Raw genomic sequence first — 16,325 nt, forward strand, 5'->3', positions numbered from 1 at the left:
AAGAGTACTGTTCCACAGCAGGGCCCAAGGGGCACCAGCATTGCTACATCCAGGCTACTGATGGCAGTAAGAGATGATCACAGAGATGGCACCACAGAGTAATAGTCCCACCAGGTAGAGGTGCTTACTCACCAGAAGCCAGGAGGCCACAAATACCAAAACAAACCACAACGTCTGAAGGAAAGCCAAGTGGGCTTTACCCACAGGGAAGTTGTGGAGAGGGCAAATGGACCATGGTGTCCTTAGGAAGAATATAGACATACAGCCAACAAGAATATTGCTGAAGCTGTACAAGCTGAAAACAAGAGTAGAGGAGCAGGGGGATTGAGGAAGGTTTCCCAAATAAAAAATCCCAATTCTTTGCTCAATTTCCAGGCTTCAGCCCATACTCAGATCTGGAAGAGATATCTGGGTCCCTAGGAGGAAGAGCAATGGAGTAGGTGATGATTCCCCTAGTATTTCTCAAAGGGGCCTATAGCCACTCACTTGGCTATGTGTACACTGGGGAAAGGACAGCCAGGCATTTGAGGTATACTGGACTCAAGATCAAAGCTGACATTGATACCTAGGCACCTGAAGCTTCATCATGGCCCTTATTAGACTAGGGGCTTTGAGAGCCAAGTTATAACTAGAGTGCTGGCTACAACAGGACTCGCAGTGGGCCTGCAGACCTGCCCAGTGGTGGTTTCCAAGTCCTCAAGTGTGTAACTGCAAATGAGTTGATAGTTGAAAATAACCCCCCTGTGGGTCCATGGCCTGTTGGTAAGAGCTGTCACAATGAGGAAAGCCAAGTGGAAACCTCTAAAACTGCCTCCCTGCCATCATCAATGAGAGTAAATTATAATGGTTTCTTTTCTGTGTCAAGTTGGGACTATAGCACCCAATTAGTCAATCAAACACTAACTTGGGTGTTTCTGTAAAGGCATTTTGTAGATGTGGTTAACATCTACAATTAGTTGATTTTAAGTAAAGGACACAGCCTCCATAATTTGGGTAGGTCTCATCCAACCAGCTGAATGCCTTAAGAGCAAAATTGAGATTTCCCTGAAGAAATTCTGCCTGTGGACTGCAGTGTCAGCTCCTGCCCAAGAGTTTCCAGCCTTCCAGCCTGCCAGCCTGCCTTATAATACCACATTTGCTTAACCAGCCCCCAGAACTGCATAAGACATACATGTTCCTTGCCATATATAAGTAATATCCCAGAGGAGATGGAGATCAGGGCCACTAATGAAAACCTAAAAGATACAGAGTGATAGCCTCCATCATATATTTGGGAGTTCCCATATGACCAGATTAAGGAAGGATCAGCTTGGGCTTGGTTTACAGATAGGTCAGCTCAGTATGTGGGTACAATGAAGATGAATAGTGTCTACATTAAAGCCACATTCTGGAATGGAAAAGGAAAATTTTTCCAATGGAAAGAACCACAAGCAGTGCACTTGGTTTAGAAGTAGCCTGATGTGAGACTATTGAATATATAAATTCTTGGGTAATAGTAAATGGTCTGGCCATCTAGTTCACCTGGAAGAAGGGCTGGAAACTCAGAGATGAGGAGGTCTGGTGTAAAGGCTGTGGGCTGACATGTGGGAACAGGCAAGGTGTGAAGATTTCTGCCATCACATACTAATGCCTATCAGAGAGCATCCACCATGGGAGAGGCACTAAACCACCAAGCAGACAAAATGATTCAGCCAGGTGAACAGGCCTTCTTTAATGGCTACCAAACAACTGGCATGATGGACACACAAGCAGAGTGGTCACATGACTGATGAAGGCTCTGCAGCAAGAACTCCTGCTTACCAAGGCTGATCTAGCAGGATTCCTCTGAGGCAACTTTGGCTCAAGGACTCACCATTGGTTTTGCTGAAACATTCTTAGAACTCCACAGCAGTCTAAGACTTTTCCTACCCAACTTTCTTTCTTTACTTCCCTCTCTTCTCCATGTGTCAGACCTACATCAGAGTCTGACAGATTTCCCAGACTTCTCCAATTCCCTCTTGGCAGGCATCACCCTCCTCCCCCACCTCACCTCCCCACAGGAAAAAAAAAACTCTTATACATTTAAAAGCCAAACTAACACATCAGGTAACCTAACTTAGTGTACTCACTATTAAAGCTCTAGTCCTGTTTCAGAGGGTCCAAAATTCAATTTTTATAATTCATCAGGAGTGTTAAGATCCTGTGAGCTAGTTCCTACCAAACTCCTAAATGACTGATTGCTAAAACAGAAGGACAACACTGTCAAAATGGGAAAGAACTGTCCAGCAGACCAGATAGATATGCAATGGAGTGGACAGGGTGTTCCCATCCCAGCAAGAGCAACCATGTGAAAAGCAGAGTAAACACCAAAGTAGCCTGCTATGTCTGGAACATAGAAAGCAAGCTGGCTAGCCAACCCAAATGTCCATCCACTGAAAAATGGATAAACAAAATGTAGTATATCCATACAGTGAGATTTTATTCAGCCATAAATAGAAAATGAAGTACCGATACATGCTAAAACATGGATGAACCTTGAAAACATATTGAAACATAGCAGACACAAAAGGTCACATATTATATAATTTCATTTATATAAACTGTGCAGAATAGGTAAATTCATGGAAATGGAAAGCATATTGGTGGTTGCCAGGGACAGGGAGGAGGAAATACAGAATAACTGCTTAATGGGTATAGGATTTCATTATGGAGTGATGAAAATGTTTTGGAACTAGACAGGAGTTAAAATAGTTACTTTCATGTCATGTGAAATTTCACCTCAATAAGAATAAATAAATAAATAAATTGCAAGGCAAAAACCCAAAGACATATATGAACCAAAAAAGAAAAAAAATTTAAATTTTCAAATACAGGAAGGGGCAAAAGGGATTGAATTGATGTTATGAATCATCGCATTCACATCAAGCTGTCTAAACCCAGTCAAGCCACATTTCTCTGCTCTATGGGTCTACCTGCCAACTGGAAAGGTCACTGAAAAGGCTCTTAACATCTAGAATAAAGGCTAGTAGAGTTACCTGGCATTTCCCCTTTCCTGAACACTTCATCATTAACTGGGGTCATAAATTCAAGGGCCACACTTATGAACCCAATTTTTAGGATATATACTCTAATACTCCAAGCATATTCCCAAGGACAATAGATTTTGCTCAAAACTCCAGGACATTTGGCTCTTGAAAGTACAGCTCTCTCAATGAGTCTAATACTCAAGGGATGGAAGAATGCAGCCTCAGAGATTTTACACACAGAAACAGTAAAAATGTAACTGAATTTGATTGCCTTTTTAAAATGCAGTTCATTTTAATTCTATCAAGCAGCTGCCCAGGCTGCAGCTTCAGTGGTGTTTGCGGTCACTGGGATTCAAGGGGTCTGGGTCTCGGGAATGTCGTGCCTTTTTAGGCCTATGGGATTTATCTGGGCTCCTACTTCTACTTCTACTTCTATGGCTATGTCCCTCGTGCCGGCCAGAATGTGTATCTGAGGTTCGACCTCTGTCCCTATCCCTGTTTTTTTCTTCTCTTTCTTCCCTCCTGCTTGAGGACTTGTGCTCATGTTTAGGCTTCTCCTTCTTCAGCTCCCTCTCCCGGTCCTCTGCTCCCCCTCGACAGGCTGTCCTGACCTCAGGGGAGCTGAGGTGGTGCTTCCACACCTCCCTGGACTCTGGCTTCTGACCCCTCTCTGAGTTCTTGCTGCTGTGCTTTTTAGAGCCAGGGTCATCCTTCTCCTTTATTGTCTTGCTTCTGGGAATTGAAGAGGAGGTTGGCTGCTCTGCCAGTAACTCCCGATCAATCTTCTCTTTGTCTTTCTTTCTCTTCTTTTTTTCCTTTTTGTCTGGAGGAAGAAAGGGATGCAATCAATACAAAAAGGAAAATGGATCTATAGTGAAGTGTTTAAACACTCTTAAGCTTAATTTGTACCAATCAGGATTTTTGCAAACTCTTTTCAGCAGAGGATACAATCCCTAAATTCAAACTGTCCTCATTATATAATAAATACATGTGACTTCAGACATAATAAAAACTGTTAGATGAAAAGAAAAAAAATAAAATTAAATGTTTCAATCCCACCATGACTTCTAAAAAAACAAACAAAGAAAAGGCAAATGGAGCCCTGGCTGGTGTGGCTCAGTGGATTGAGCACTGGCCTGCAAACCAAAAGGTCACCGGTTCAATTTCCAGTCAGGGCACATGCCTGGGTTACAGGCCAGGTCCCCAGTAGGAAGTGCATGAGAGGCAATCAATCACACACTGATGTTTCTCTCCCTCTCTTTCTCCCTCCCTTCCCCTCTCTCTAAAAAATAAAAATCTTTTTAGAAAAAGTCAAATGGAGGAGATGGAGGCTATGCAAAAGGAAAGCATCCCTGGCAGTAGTGTGATAGTCTAGACTGCCAGAAGAGTACCTCTGAGAAGCCAAGTTCAATATGTTACCCTTGATGTGCCAAACTGCTGTATAAGGCAATTCCTACGCTTAATTGCCTCTTAAAAGTCCCTACTTCCAAATACAGTAACTTTCTGAGGTACTAGAGGTTAGGACTTCAATGTATGAATTTTAAGGGACACAGTGCAACCCATAATATTAGCCTTCTGCTAAAAGTACCTCTCCTTTCCCTAGTCAAGTAAGGTTCTCCACACCCTCCCCTCCTCCACACTTAAGAATTGATTATCAAGTCTCAGTGAATGCTAGGAAGATCAAATACTAACAACTACCCAGAATCTCCTCTTAGGTCCTAACACTTTACCTTTTCTGTGTTTTTTGGTGGGTTTGTCATCTTCAGAGCCCTCAGATGAGTTCTGTGGGGGGGTGCGAGCCCCACAGCCCTTATTCTGGAGCTCTTTGGTCACATCATCCATATCTTCTGAGTCCTTTGGAGCCCGATAGTTAGACACATGATCTACTCGGATAGTTCTTCCTTTGATCTAAGATAGACAGGCAATGCTTCAGCAAAGACAGTCATCCTATTAAACTACATGAACCCAGTTGCAGAAAGCCATGGTATGAACTACACCCATGACCTTCCTGCTATTCTAATTCTGGGGAAATCTCTAAAACAGACCTAACTGGTGTGTCACAGCACACACCTACATATTAATTTGCTCAGCTCTCAGGACAGCCAGGTGGGGGCTTGGGGCAGTTGGAGCAATGAAGCAGATGTACTAGGTAGCCTCCACAACTTACCCCAGGGTGATAATAATATCTTCAGGTTTTACATGTGCCATGAAATGAAAAAGACTGGGAAGTTCTGTCCACAAGCAGCAGAGGAAAGTGTGGTAATCTTGATGCACAAACAGTGAATTAGTCTCAATCCGTAACATTAATTTATAGTGAAATATACCTTGGCAGCTAGAAGAAATCTTGAAATTGAACCCAGTACTACAGTTGATTCCTCAACATAGCAATTAGGATGACGCCAAGGTAAACCAATTGGGAGGGGGGAAGGAATCTAGAAAGACCACTGTCTTTTTTTGTTTTTTTCTTTTTTTCTAGCTATATTTAATCACTTGGTTAATTCAACCAGTACTGAAAAGTCCGCTGTCTTTTTTCTTAAGCCCTCACACCTTGCTCCACCCCCACCCTCCCAAAACAACTGGCTCACACTGTTACTTTCAATGTGAATCACACTCTCCAGGTGAGCAAAAAAAAAAAATTATCCCCTCACTTAAAACAAAAACATTCAGGCAGATACTGACTTATTCTATAGGCAAAGCATCTGAAATTTGAAAAGTCTGGCTTTTATACTTCTAATACAAGAGGACATTTTTATTCTTACCTTGGGCCCAAGCAGCTCCTGTCATCTTTCCTATTCCCCATTTCAAAACATCTTGAAAACCTTCCTTTTATGGTGATTCCCTTTGACTGTTGGCTCTCTTAAAAATTAAGCCTTGCCCTGGCCAGTATGGCTCAGTTGGTTAGAGCATTGTCCTATAACCAAAAGGTTGCGGGTTCAATTCCCGGTCAGGGCACATACCCAGGTTGTGGTTCGATCCCCAGTCCAGTTGCATACAGGAGGCAACCAACCAATGTTTCTGTCTTACATCAATGTTCCTCCCTTCCCCTCTCTCTAGAAGCAATGAAAAATGTTCTCAGGTGAGGATTTTTTTAAAAAAGCAAGCCTGGAAACCTGTTCCACCCTGTTTTATAGTCTCCAACTGTTCCACACTGTGCAATCAGTGACAAACTCTCCAACTCAAGAGTCGCCTCCTGGCCTGAGATAATGCATGTTCATCTACAGTGCTTTACCTAAATGAGTGCAGGGACTCTGTGGAGCACAGATAAGCCTGACTTTACCCATTCCCTTTTCTTCGCCCAAGGTCTCACTGACAAGGGTTGGATTTATTGGGAACAGAGGACAGAAAACTTCAGAATGAGTTACTTTTGTAGACTTTGTCATCAGATTTTAACTAGAGACTATCCAGGGCCCAGAACTGATTGCTAAGTCTGTGGAGACATAATGACAGACATACAGAACTATCCTAGGTCATGAAGCCATGATAGAACCCTAAATCCCCTGACACAGGACACATGGAAGAGCAGTGTTTGTTAGTCTCTTTGTTCTCCAACAAACCAGAGATAAGAGTGGAATGTTAAGGATGAAAAGGTAAGAAATAGAGGCAGGGTAGGGGGGGTGGGAGGAGAGGAGGCATGGTTCCTAGGTTCCTAGAGAAACAGTTGTTAAGAGATGGGGAAAAGGAATAGGATGTAAGGTCATGAGCAATTAGAATTATTTCCTGGCATTATTTACTGGTCAGTATGTCCCCACAACTCTACAACCCTCACAACATACTCAGCTGACCAGTACTGTATTTGAGCCTGTGGAGATTTAGGTGAAAAATGAAACCAAACTGCTATCTGATAAAAGTCTAGCCAAATCCTGCTTACTAAGAACACTTACCTTGATCCCATTAAAATTGTCCACGGCCAGAATTGTGCTCCTCTGGTCTTCATAGCAGAGGAAACAGAATCCTTTGGATTTCCCAGTCTTCTTGTCCCGTACCAGATTAATATTAACAATCTCCCCATATCTATTTATTTTATAAAAGAGTAAAGACACTATTGGTTTAAAATGCAAAAACTTTCAGATTGGATGACAAAACAAAATTCAAATTATATAGTTTGCACAGGAAAAACATCTAAAACAAGATGATATAAAAAGGTTAAAAATAAAAAGTTAGACAAGTATATAGCAAGAATACCCAATTAAAATCAAAAATAAATTCAAGCCCCCCAAAGGTCCTAAAACATAACAAAAGTGTAAGTTATGAAATTTTATTCATAAACTAACAAATAAAAGTTTAATTAAAAAACTATTAGAAATACAAACAGAAACTAAGTGAAAATTATGAGAGATTTTAACATATCACTTTATAACACAAAGTTGACAAAAATTAGGGCAGAGGAATTAATATAATTAACATATAATTATGTAATAGAAATACAATAAACATACAATTAATACTATAACAATTAAAGTGTTAACATATATTACTGTCAGACTAGTAGATATAGAGATATGTTTGAATCTTATAAAAAAGCAACACTTTCTTCTCAAGAATCTATGACACATGTATTAAAATTGACTACAGCATAGGTCTCAAAATAAACGTAGTACCTGAAACTTACTATCCTGGTTAACAAATGAATGAAAGAGAAAATGAAACATAATAAAAAAAAAGTCAGTGGCAAACTGTTTAGAAGATTACAAAAATGAGAATAATAATATATACCAAAAGTTATGGGATGCAGCTAAAACCATACCCTGGAAAATCTGTAACCTTAAAGAAGTATACTGTTAAAAAAGGAAAAATGAATATAAAAGTAGCAAATCTAAGGAAAGCAGATGAGAGTTAATAAAATTCTACCTTACTCCTTATCCAAAAATAAATTCCAGATAAGTTAAAGCATCACAAAGTAAAAAATAAGCCATAAAAATCAAATGGGAATTGATGGATACATTATATAACATGATCACATACACACACCTGGGCCTGAAATCTAGCATCTTACTTAATAGAAATTACTAGAGATGATTCAACTAAGATCAGGAACTATGTAACACTATTTAACATTGTAGATATTAGCCAATGCAATTAAGTAGAAAACAGATATAAGAAATGAAAGAAGTAGTAAAACTATCTCTGTTTTAAGATCACAATAGCAGTAGTATAGAAAATCCAAGAGAATCAATGATAAGCAATGATAAAAACAAACAGTATAACAATTCAGTAAGGTGCCAGGATATGAAGTTAACAAAAATAAGTCATCCTCTTACACACAAGCCATTATCAGATTAGATCAACCAGATCAATATTAAAACATATAATCAATGGATAAAGCCTATATAAAGAATTTTTTAAACTGCTGAAAGATACAAACATACATTTAAACAAATATAAAGACATCCCTTGTTCTTGGATAGTATGAGTCAACATCATAAAGATATCAAAATCTTCCCCGAAGTTAATACTGAAATTTAATGTAATCCCAATTTTCAATACAAGTTGTGTTTCCCCCCTGGAGCTGGATAAGTTGATTCTACAGTTATTGTGGAAAAATTAACAGAATAGCTGGAAAAACTTTTAAAAAATAGGGAGGAGTAACTCTCCCACACTGAAAAGCTTCTATGATTAATTAGTGTGGTACTGGCACATGAAGAGACAGACAGACCAATAAAACAGAATAGGAAACCAAGAAAGAGACTACTTAGGTATATATGGAAAAATAATATATGATAAGGATGACATCCCAATTTGTTTGGGGGGAAAATACAGGCATTTTGATAAATATTGTTGGGACAACTGGATAGCCATTTAGAAAAAAAGAAACAAGAAATTGGATCCATATCTCACACTATACATCAAAATAACTCTAAATGGATCAGAAAGTTCAATGTATAAAATTGAAACCATACAAGAACTAGACAAGAACACAGATGGGTGGGTAGGAAGAAATACTTTCTAATTATGACTCAAAATCCAGAAGCAATTAAAAAGACCACATAAAATACCAGAGGGGGAGACTATAAAGTGACAGCATGAGGGAGTTTTTGGAACTGTTCTCCATCCTAATTGTGGGAATAATCACAAATCTTTCCTGTATTAAAACTCATAGGACTGTACACCTCCTAAAAAGTCCCTTTTACCATAAGATAATTTAAACATATGAATGAATATATAAAAATAATAATTCTGCATAGCACAAAATCACAATAAGCAAGTCAGAAGACAAATGACAAACTAGGAGAAAATATTATTTGCAATTTACTTCACAGATTAAAGATCAGAAAGCTATTCTTTTTCCTTTTGCTATAAAGGACATTATCAGGATAACTGGTAAAGTTGAATAAAGTCTATACATAAATACTACTATTGCATCAGTGTTGGTATCCTGAATTTGATCACTACACTGAGATTAAACCAGAGAATGTCCTTGCTTTAGGGAAAATACATATTGAAGAATTGAGAGATCAATGGGCATCAGGTCTGCAACTGACTCTCAAATGGTTCAGAAAAAAAAATAATACTCATCCATGGAGAGAAGTAACAATAAAGCAAACATGGTAAAATGCTAACATCTGGGGGCTCTGGGGAAAAGGGATAAAGGTATCCTTTATACCATTTTATAACTTTGCAGTTTGAAGCCTGAAATTATTTCAAAAGAAAATGTTAAAGAAAGATTATAGGAGCTGGCTTGAAAGGACTCCTAACAGACCAAATTGGAACAATTTGAGCATCAAGAAATAATAATGATGGTACTGCAGTGTAACACACCAAATGTTTAAAGAACAAGTCAATAGTAATACAATACATGACAAAGTGTTATAATAAAGATTTAATATCCTTAATAAATGAAGGGCTCTTGTAAAGTCAATAAGAAAATGAGGAAAACACCAATAGGAAAAAAATAGGCAAATGATATGAATAGCAATTGACAAAAAAAAAGAAATAATAATGGCTTGTAAATCTATGAAAAAATGTTCTACCTCACTGATGATGAAATAAAGGCAAAGTAAAATAAAATGAGAAGCCATATGGCAAATATTTTTTAAGATAACCGCTACCAATTAGGAGTCAGAAAAATGAGCATTCTAGTGATAGTGGAAATTGATATAACCTTTTCAGAGAGCAATATGGCAATGTTTATAAATATCTTAAAAATGCTGACGTCTGAATCCAGTGATTTCACCAAGGAAACCATCAGGAATGCATACAAAGATGTAGGTAACACAAGGAACATGGCAATATAATTTATAACAGCAAAATATTGAAAATTATCCCCAACATTTTTTAAAAGATAAAGTACACCAAATTGTTAACAGTTTTCATTAAAGTACATTCTATTTTCTTCTTTATACCTTTTCTTTTCACCAAACTTTCTATAATGATTATACATACTTTGATAATCAGAAAACTTGCTACACCCTGCTTGCCATGGTCCTCTGCCTGTACATGCTATCCAACTTCTCTGCAACAGTCCTCTCTTCCTGCAGGGCTACACAACCCAAGGGCCAAGGCCCTCTGCTCTTGTGAGTTGCTGAAGCCCTCTGGCCCTATGAACTTTCTAATCACTCTGTGTAGCTCTAGGGTTATGTCCAACCCCTCTTCTGCCAGCTGCCACTATTACTGTGAGCTGTCAAGTCCCCCTCCCACCCAGTGCTGCTGCTATCATCTCACAGAATGAAGACCTTGAGGTTCTCCTACTTATTTGTGTTTCTCATCAGCCTGTGATTCAGCCTCTGGGTAAAGAGATCAGTTCTGCTCACCAACCTTATACACATTTAGAAACAAAGAAAGCAAACTACTGCCTAAACCTTTTGCTTTTTTTCACCAGTTGCTTGGTGATTTGCCCCAATTCTACAAGGCCACAAAGGTGTGGGCCCAGAAGCACCCTGTCACCATGAGTTAGTTACCCCTAGTTTATAGAAGTCTGAGGAAGATACATAGTATCTTCGTGGGAGTTGCAATCTGTTTAGTGTAGGCCCCCGCTGAATAGTCCCCAGTGAAAAGCAATAAAAATAGACCAAAATGCCCAAAACTGCCTCCCAAAACATCCAATTTCTTGGATTTTGCACATTGGGAGAATTCTAGAACCATGTCCTGTGACTGACCTAGACTAGAGTAGGAGCTCTGGCCCTCCCCATGCAGGCATGCCAGTCAGCCTAGAATTAGAATAAATGGCTTTTGTGATGCCACAAAAAGGCATTATGGAAGCAAAATACTCTGATAACACCGAAGGCAGGAAATGAAAGGGGACTTACTGTGAGAACACACAGATGATGTCCCCTTCAGTCAGTTCATAAGGAAGTCCTCCTAGAAGGGAAAACCACATTTCAGTTCTACAAACACTTACCAAGTGTCTATAACATACGACGCACAAAGCCAGGCACTGAGAGTGCAAACAAGAGTAAGCCACAGGACCTGCCCTCAGAGAACTAACAGTCTGATGCAATGACAGAAACATATATACAATCCTCCTCATACCTAAACTTCTATGGACAAAGCAGACTGTTTCCAGCACAAAATTCTCATCCCACAAACGTATCTTGACTCACTGGCTCTTTACTCATAAACTCACCACTAAGATCCAAAATCAGCTTAAATATGCAAATATTAACTCCACCTCACACAGACTAAGTGTTTTATAAGGACAACTGTTAAGCATTTCACAGAAAATAAGTTCACCTGCAAATGTTTCCTTCCTCGCCTATAAAGTGGGGATATGAATACTTACCTCACAGATTTGTTATAAGAATTAAATAAAACAATGAATATAAAGTGCTTAACACCATGACTGGTGCAATTGTCTCCTTGAATAAGCTGTCAAATTACTGGATGTGACACAAAGTGAATGTACAGATGGTACTATGACCATGGACAGAAGGCAGCAGCTAATCAGATGAGGAAAATGAATTCTGAAGAAAGGGGGACAATTAACAGTAATATGCGATACTGGTTAAGACCATGAGTTCTAGAATCCCATAGTTCTGGAAATTCCACTTACTAGCTATGTGACCTTAAGAAGTTCATTGACTTCTCAGTGCCTCAGTTTCCTCAGTTGTATGCGGGGGGAAGGGGGTGATGATAATGGTTTCAGACAAAGAAAGACAAACACCATATGATTTCACTTATATGTGGGATCTAAACAGCAAAATAAATGAACAAAAAAAAAAACACAGAAGCAGACTCATAGAGAACGGACTGATGGTTACCAGAGTGGAGGGAAGTTGGGGGATGGGAGAAAAAGGTGAAGGGATTAAGAAGTACAAATTGGGCCCTGGCTGGTGGGGCTCAGTGGACTGAGTGCTGGGTCTGTGAACTAAAGGGTCACCAATTCGATTCCCAGTCAGGGCACATGCTTGGGTTGCCAGTCAGGTCTCCAGTAGGGGGCGCCCAAGAGGCAACCACACATTCATGTTTCCCTTCCTTCCCCTCTCTCTAAAAACAAATAAATAAAACCTTTAAAAAGTAATGAAGTACAAATTGGTAGTTACAAAACAGTCATGGGGATGTAAAGTACAGCATAAGGAATATAATCAATGATATTGTAATAACTATGTACAGTGTTGGATGGGTAGCAGACTTAGCCAGGTGATCACTTTTTAAGTTATATGAACGTCTAATGACTATGTTGTACACCTAAAACTAATACAATATTATACGCCAACTGTAACCGCAAAATAAAAAGCTATAAAAATAACAGTCTGAGAAGCAAAGTAGCAAAATTCTTGGTACAGTGAATGGCGACTGTAACTATGAGACCACTGATTTGGCAGGCACAGCAAACTAGACATGAGGGAGAAAAGAGATGGAAAACAGATTTATGGGCAGACAGCAGAAAGAAACAAAAGTGAATGATGAATGTCAGGAAGAATGAAGAGCGGAAAAACTGAAATGTTACAAAGCAAGGCAGGAGAGAATGAGGAGCACTAGGAAAGACGTGAAGCTCACCCAGGAAGATCCAGGCGCTGTCTTTGTACTCGGAGTGCCAGGACACCTCCTCCGCCACCCCGAGCTGGACCTCACGTTCATTCAGCTCATTGATCAGCTTCACTTTAGTTAAAGGGCTGCAGAGGGGGTGGAAGAGCGGTAAGTAAGTGCGGCCTGGCCTAGGGTAGGGAGAGCAAAACGAGGAGTCTAATTTTCTAGTCTTGAGCCACTCCCGCCCCTCGGCCGGTCGGAGGCTCTACCACATCAACCCAGTGGGTCACTCCCAGCGGCCCACCCCTAACCGACCCCCACCGTCCCCACAGCTCACCACTGCCCCCCCCGCCCCTTAAAAGAAGCGAAGGCCTTACTTCATCTCCGCGGGTTCGCGCTCAAAAAGGTGAAATTTTCTATGGGCGTGGCTGCGGGGCGCATGCGTGGCCCTGGCGTGGCGCGCCCTTTAAACTCTGCGTAGCTCGCGCCGCGCCGGAAGTACTCAGCTCCGGCTAACCGCTCCTTCGCTCCTAGCCACAGCCCTGCGGCCCTAAGGCACGACGCCTGCGCACTAGTGCAAAAGCGGCTTCATTCTTCGGGCGGCGGGGTCGGGAAGGAATTAGCTCTTCCAATGAATTTTTTTCTGCTACCTCGCTACATTTCTCTGTGAAATGGGGCAAAGGTGTGATCCTGGTCAACTATAAAACCCCCAGTTCCTGGACGATGCCTGGCAGTGGTGCAGTTAACAATAAATGTTTGCTGAATGAATGTTTGAAAAAAAGGCTCCTGATATAACGACTTTACTCCCAGCCTTTCCTCCAGGTGTAGATCCCCACTCAGGCCAATCTCTCTCTCTCTCTCTCTCTCTCTCATACACACACACACACACACACACACACACACACACCATCAAAGCATCACTGTTCAGGAGTTACAGCAGAACTAAGGAAAGAAGATATATGAAGCCCTGGCTAGCATAGCTCAGTGGATTGAGTGCAGGCTGCGAACCAAAATGTCGCAGGTTCGATTCCCAGTCAGGGCACATGCCTGGGTTGCAGGCCACAGCCCCCAGCAACCGCACATTGATGTTTCTCTTTCTCCCTCCCTTCCATCTCTAAAAATAAATAAAACATTTAAAAAAAATAACATAATCCAATTGTTTCAAAAAAAAGATATGTGACAGGGTAAATCTTTTCTGCTCAATTCCAAAGCATAGGTAATGGGCCACTCGGCTTCTACAGGCTTACTCGAATACAGTTTTGTGTGAGGGTTGCTACACTCACCCTTTTCCATAGTCTCTCTCCCACTTAAGCAGAAGGCAGAAATTAATATTGTTGAGTTAATACCTCACACTTGAGTGGATAATGTTAGGCTATGTGCTAAGCTATTTGCATATATTGGCCCCTCAATCCTCACAATAACCCCATAAATTCTGTAGTTACCATCACCATTTTATAGAGGGAGAAACTGAGGTTCAAAGGAGTTAATTAATTTGAAAGGTACTCCATCTCTACCCATAGGATCTGGTTGATCAGTCCTTACTGAGCATCTATATTTGTCCTTTACAGCAAGTCTGCAGACAGGAATATAAGGTTGGGTTCTTGGCCCTCAAGGAGCTAATAATATTCTAGAAGAGACAAGATATATTTGCATGATAAACTTTATGCCAGAAATAATCAGTAAACCATAGAAGAGATGGTGGCATATAATGTGTGATTTAAGCCATATTGATGATTTGAATCCATCTTGCATGTGCCCACATCAATATCTGGTCTCAAACCATATGTGGGCTAAAAGTGAAGGTCCAGAGCTATGTAGTTCTGTATAGGCCTAGCTCTAAGCCCTTCATAAAAACACTTTGATGATGATGGCGATGATGACAACTATACCCTCAACAACTCATCACGTACCTAATGTCCTTACAAGAAGCAGAACAGAGGCTTCATTCATTCTCTGCCCCTCCCCACTCTAACCCAGCTATTCATTAACTTTGTAGAATTATCTTAGCAATGAAAACTAAACAGTGACAGATTGCATATGGTTTTATCTACTACTAGGAATCTTAGGTTGCTTAGCTGTGCAGTTGGAGTAGCCCCTGCAAAGTGGTAAATTAGGATGCAGCATTATCTAGTTGGATTCTTCAAGCCACTGTGAAATGAGAGAATTGAGGCGACACCTGGGCCTTTCTCATCACAGTTCAAAAAGAAGCTGAAGCAAAAGAGAAGAGTAAGACCAATGAAAAGGGAAGACAATTTAGGTTGAGGGAAACAAGAGAAGACTGCTACTATCCAGCTGGTGGGTTCAGCAGAGATTTTTGGAAGCTAGGAGAGCTCAAAACTGTCCCATTTCTCCTGGGACAACTCAATGGGTGTGAATGCAAATGTTAGAAATTGGTAGGTTAAATGATCCCTAGAGATTTTCACAAGTGAGTGGAAAGGAGATGGAGGTCCAAGGACCCTCTAAACTTAATGTCTGAGAAAAGGACCAGAGTTTGCCATCCAAGGTGGCTATTAGTGATCTTCGCCAATAACATTCATTTAGCACCCACTGTATGCAGAGCTCAGTTTGAGATTCTGCAGGTAATGCTAAGGAAGCCAAAGGCAGTCCCCACATTCCAGGAAAGGCTGTACAACGTGTCTAGCCAAATCAATCTCTTGACTTCACAGTCCTTCTGTTTCAAGTCATTATTGCATGCCTACTAACTTTTTCAGCACTCTCATAATTGCCCCAGCTCCTATTCTCCAGCCTTTCCTCCCACTGGTCCCCAACACAACTCTTCAATTTCAGCCAGACTCCACTTCTATTCATTCACTCAAGGGCCCCTTTCATTATTCAACCTAGATACCTCTGTTAAGAGAGCCCAATACCTGGTACCACTCTCTCACTGAATGAAACTTGCCCAAACTCCAAACTCCCATCAAGGCATCTCTCATGCAGGAAACCTTTCCTGACCTTGCCAGCCCACAGTGATTGTTCCCATTTCTGAACTCTGCAGCACATCACAATTCTTTTATGTTCTCCCCAGCCCCAGAAAGACTTGAAGATCCTAGAAAGTAAAAGCTCTGCATTTTTAATTGCTCAGCACTCAGACCTCAAATATTTTCCTGCACACATAGCAAGCAACCAATACACTTAGTGGTTAATGAAATTTAAAGTACACACAACTATGGTTACTTTTAGGGAAACAGATGATTCCAGGAAGAGAGGGGTTTTTCCTTTTTTCCCTTTTTATACTGTTAAAATTTTCTTACCTTTATCCAGATATTGCTTACATTTTTATTGCCATGTTATTTGGCAGAGAGATCATAACCTTTACATTCTCACTTTTGTCTTTCATTTATCCATTCAAATATCTGTTGAACAGCTATTATATGCTACACACTGTTTTAGGTGCTGGGGTTATAACAGCAAACAAGG

At 40.4% G+C, this 16,325-nt stretch overlaps 1 protein-coding gene across 1 annotated transcript; it reads right to left on the bottom strand.

Moving 5' to 3' along the window:
* Positions 1-2,812: 2,812 nt before the first annotated feature.
* RBMX2 (RNA binding motif protein X-linked 2) lies at positions 2,813-13,346 on the bottom strand. The gene is made up of 6 exons (XM_045852253.1): positions 13,286-13,346; positions 12,939-13,054; positions 11,249-11,300; positions 6,887-7,016; positions 4,736-4,913; positions 2,813-3,828 (listed from the first exon to the last, which is right to left on the bottom strand). The coding sequence occupies exons 1-6, from the start codon at positions 13,288-13,290 to the stop codon at positions 3,332-3,334; spliced, it is 978 nt and encodes a 325-aa protein (XP_045708209.1). The 5' UTR covers positions 13,291-13,346; the 3' UTR covers positions 2,813-3,331.
* Positions 13,347-16,325: the final 2,979 nt, after the last annotated feature.

Source organism: Phyllostomus hastatus, unplaced genomic scaffold (assembly GCF_019186645.2).
Source record: "Phyllostomus hastatus isolate PE091 unplaced genomic scaffold, TTU_PhHast_1.1 phas_contig_90, whole genome shotgun sequence".
NCBI classification, from domain to species: domain Eukaryota; kingdom Metazoa; phylum Chordata; class Mammalia; order Chiroptera; family Phyllostomidae; genus Phyllostomus; species Phyllostomus hastatus.

Excerpts from the sequence above, each read along its gene's own strand:
- RBMX2 (XM_045852253.1), bottom strand. Across the intron at positions 11,301-12,938 it reads CAGCGCCTGGATCTTCCTGG|GAGGACTTCCTTATGAACTG; the intron begins GTGAGCTTCACG and ends TTTCCCTTCTAG. Across the intron at positions 7,017-11,248 it reads ATCATCTGTGTGTTCTCACA|ATATGGGGAGATTGTTAATA; the intron begins GTAAGTCCCCTT and ends TAAAATAAATAG.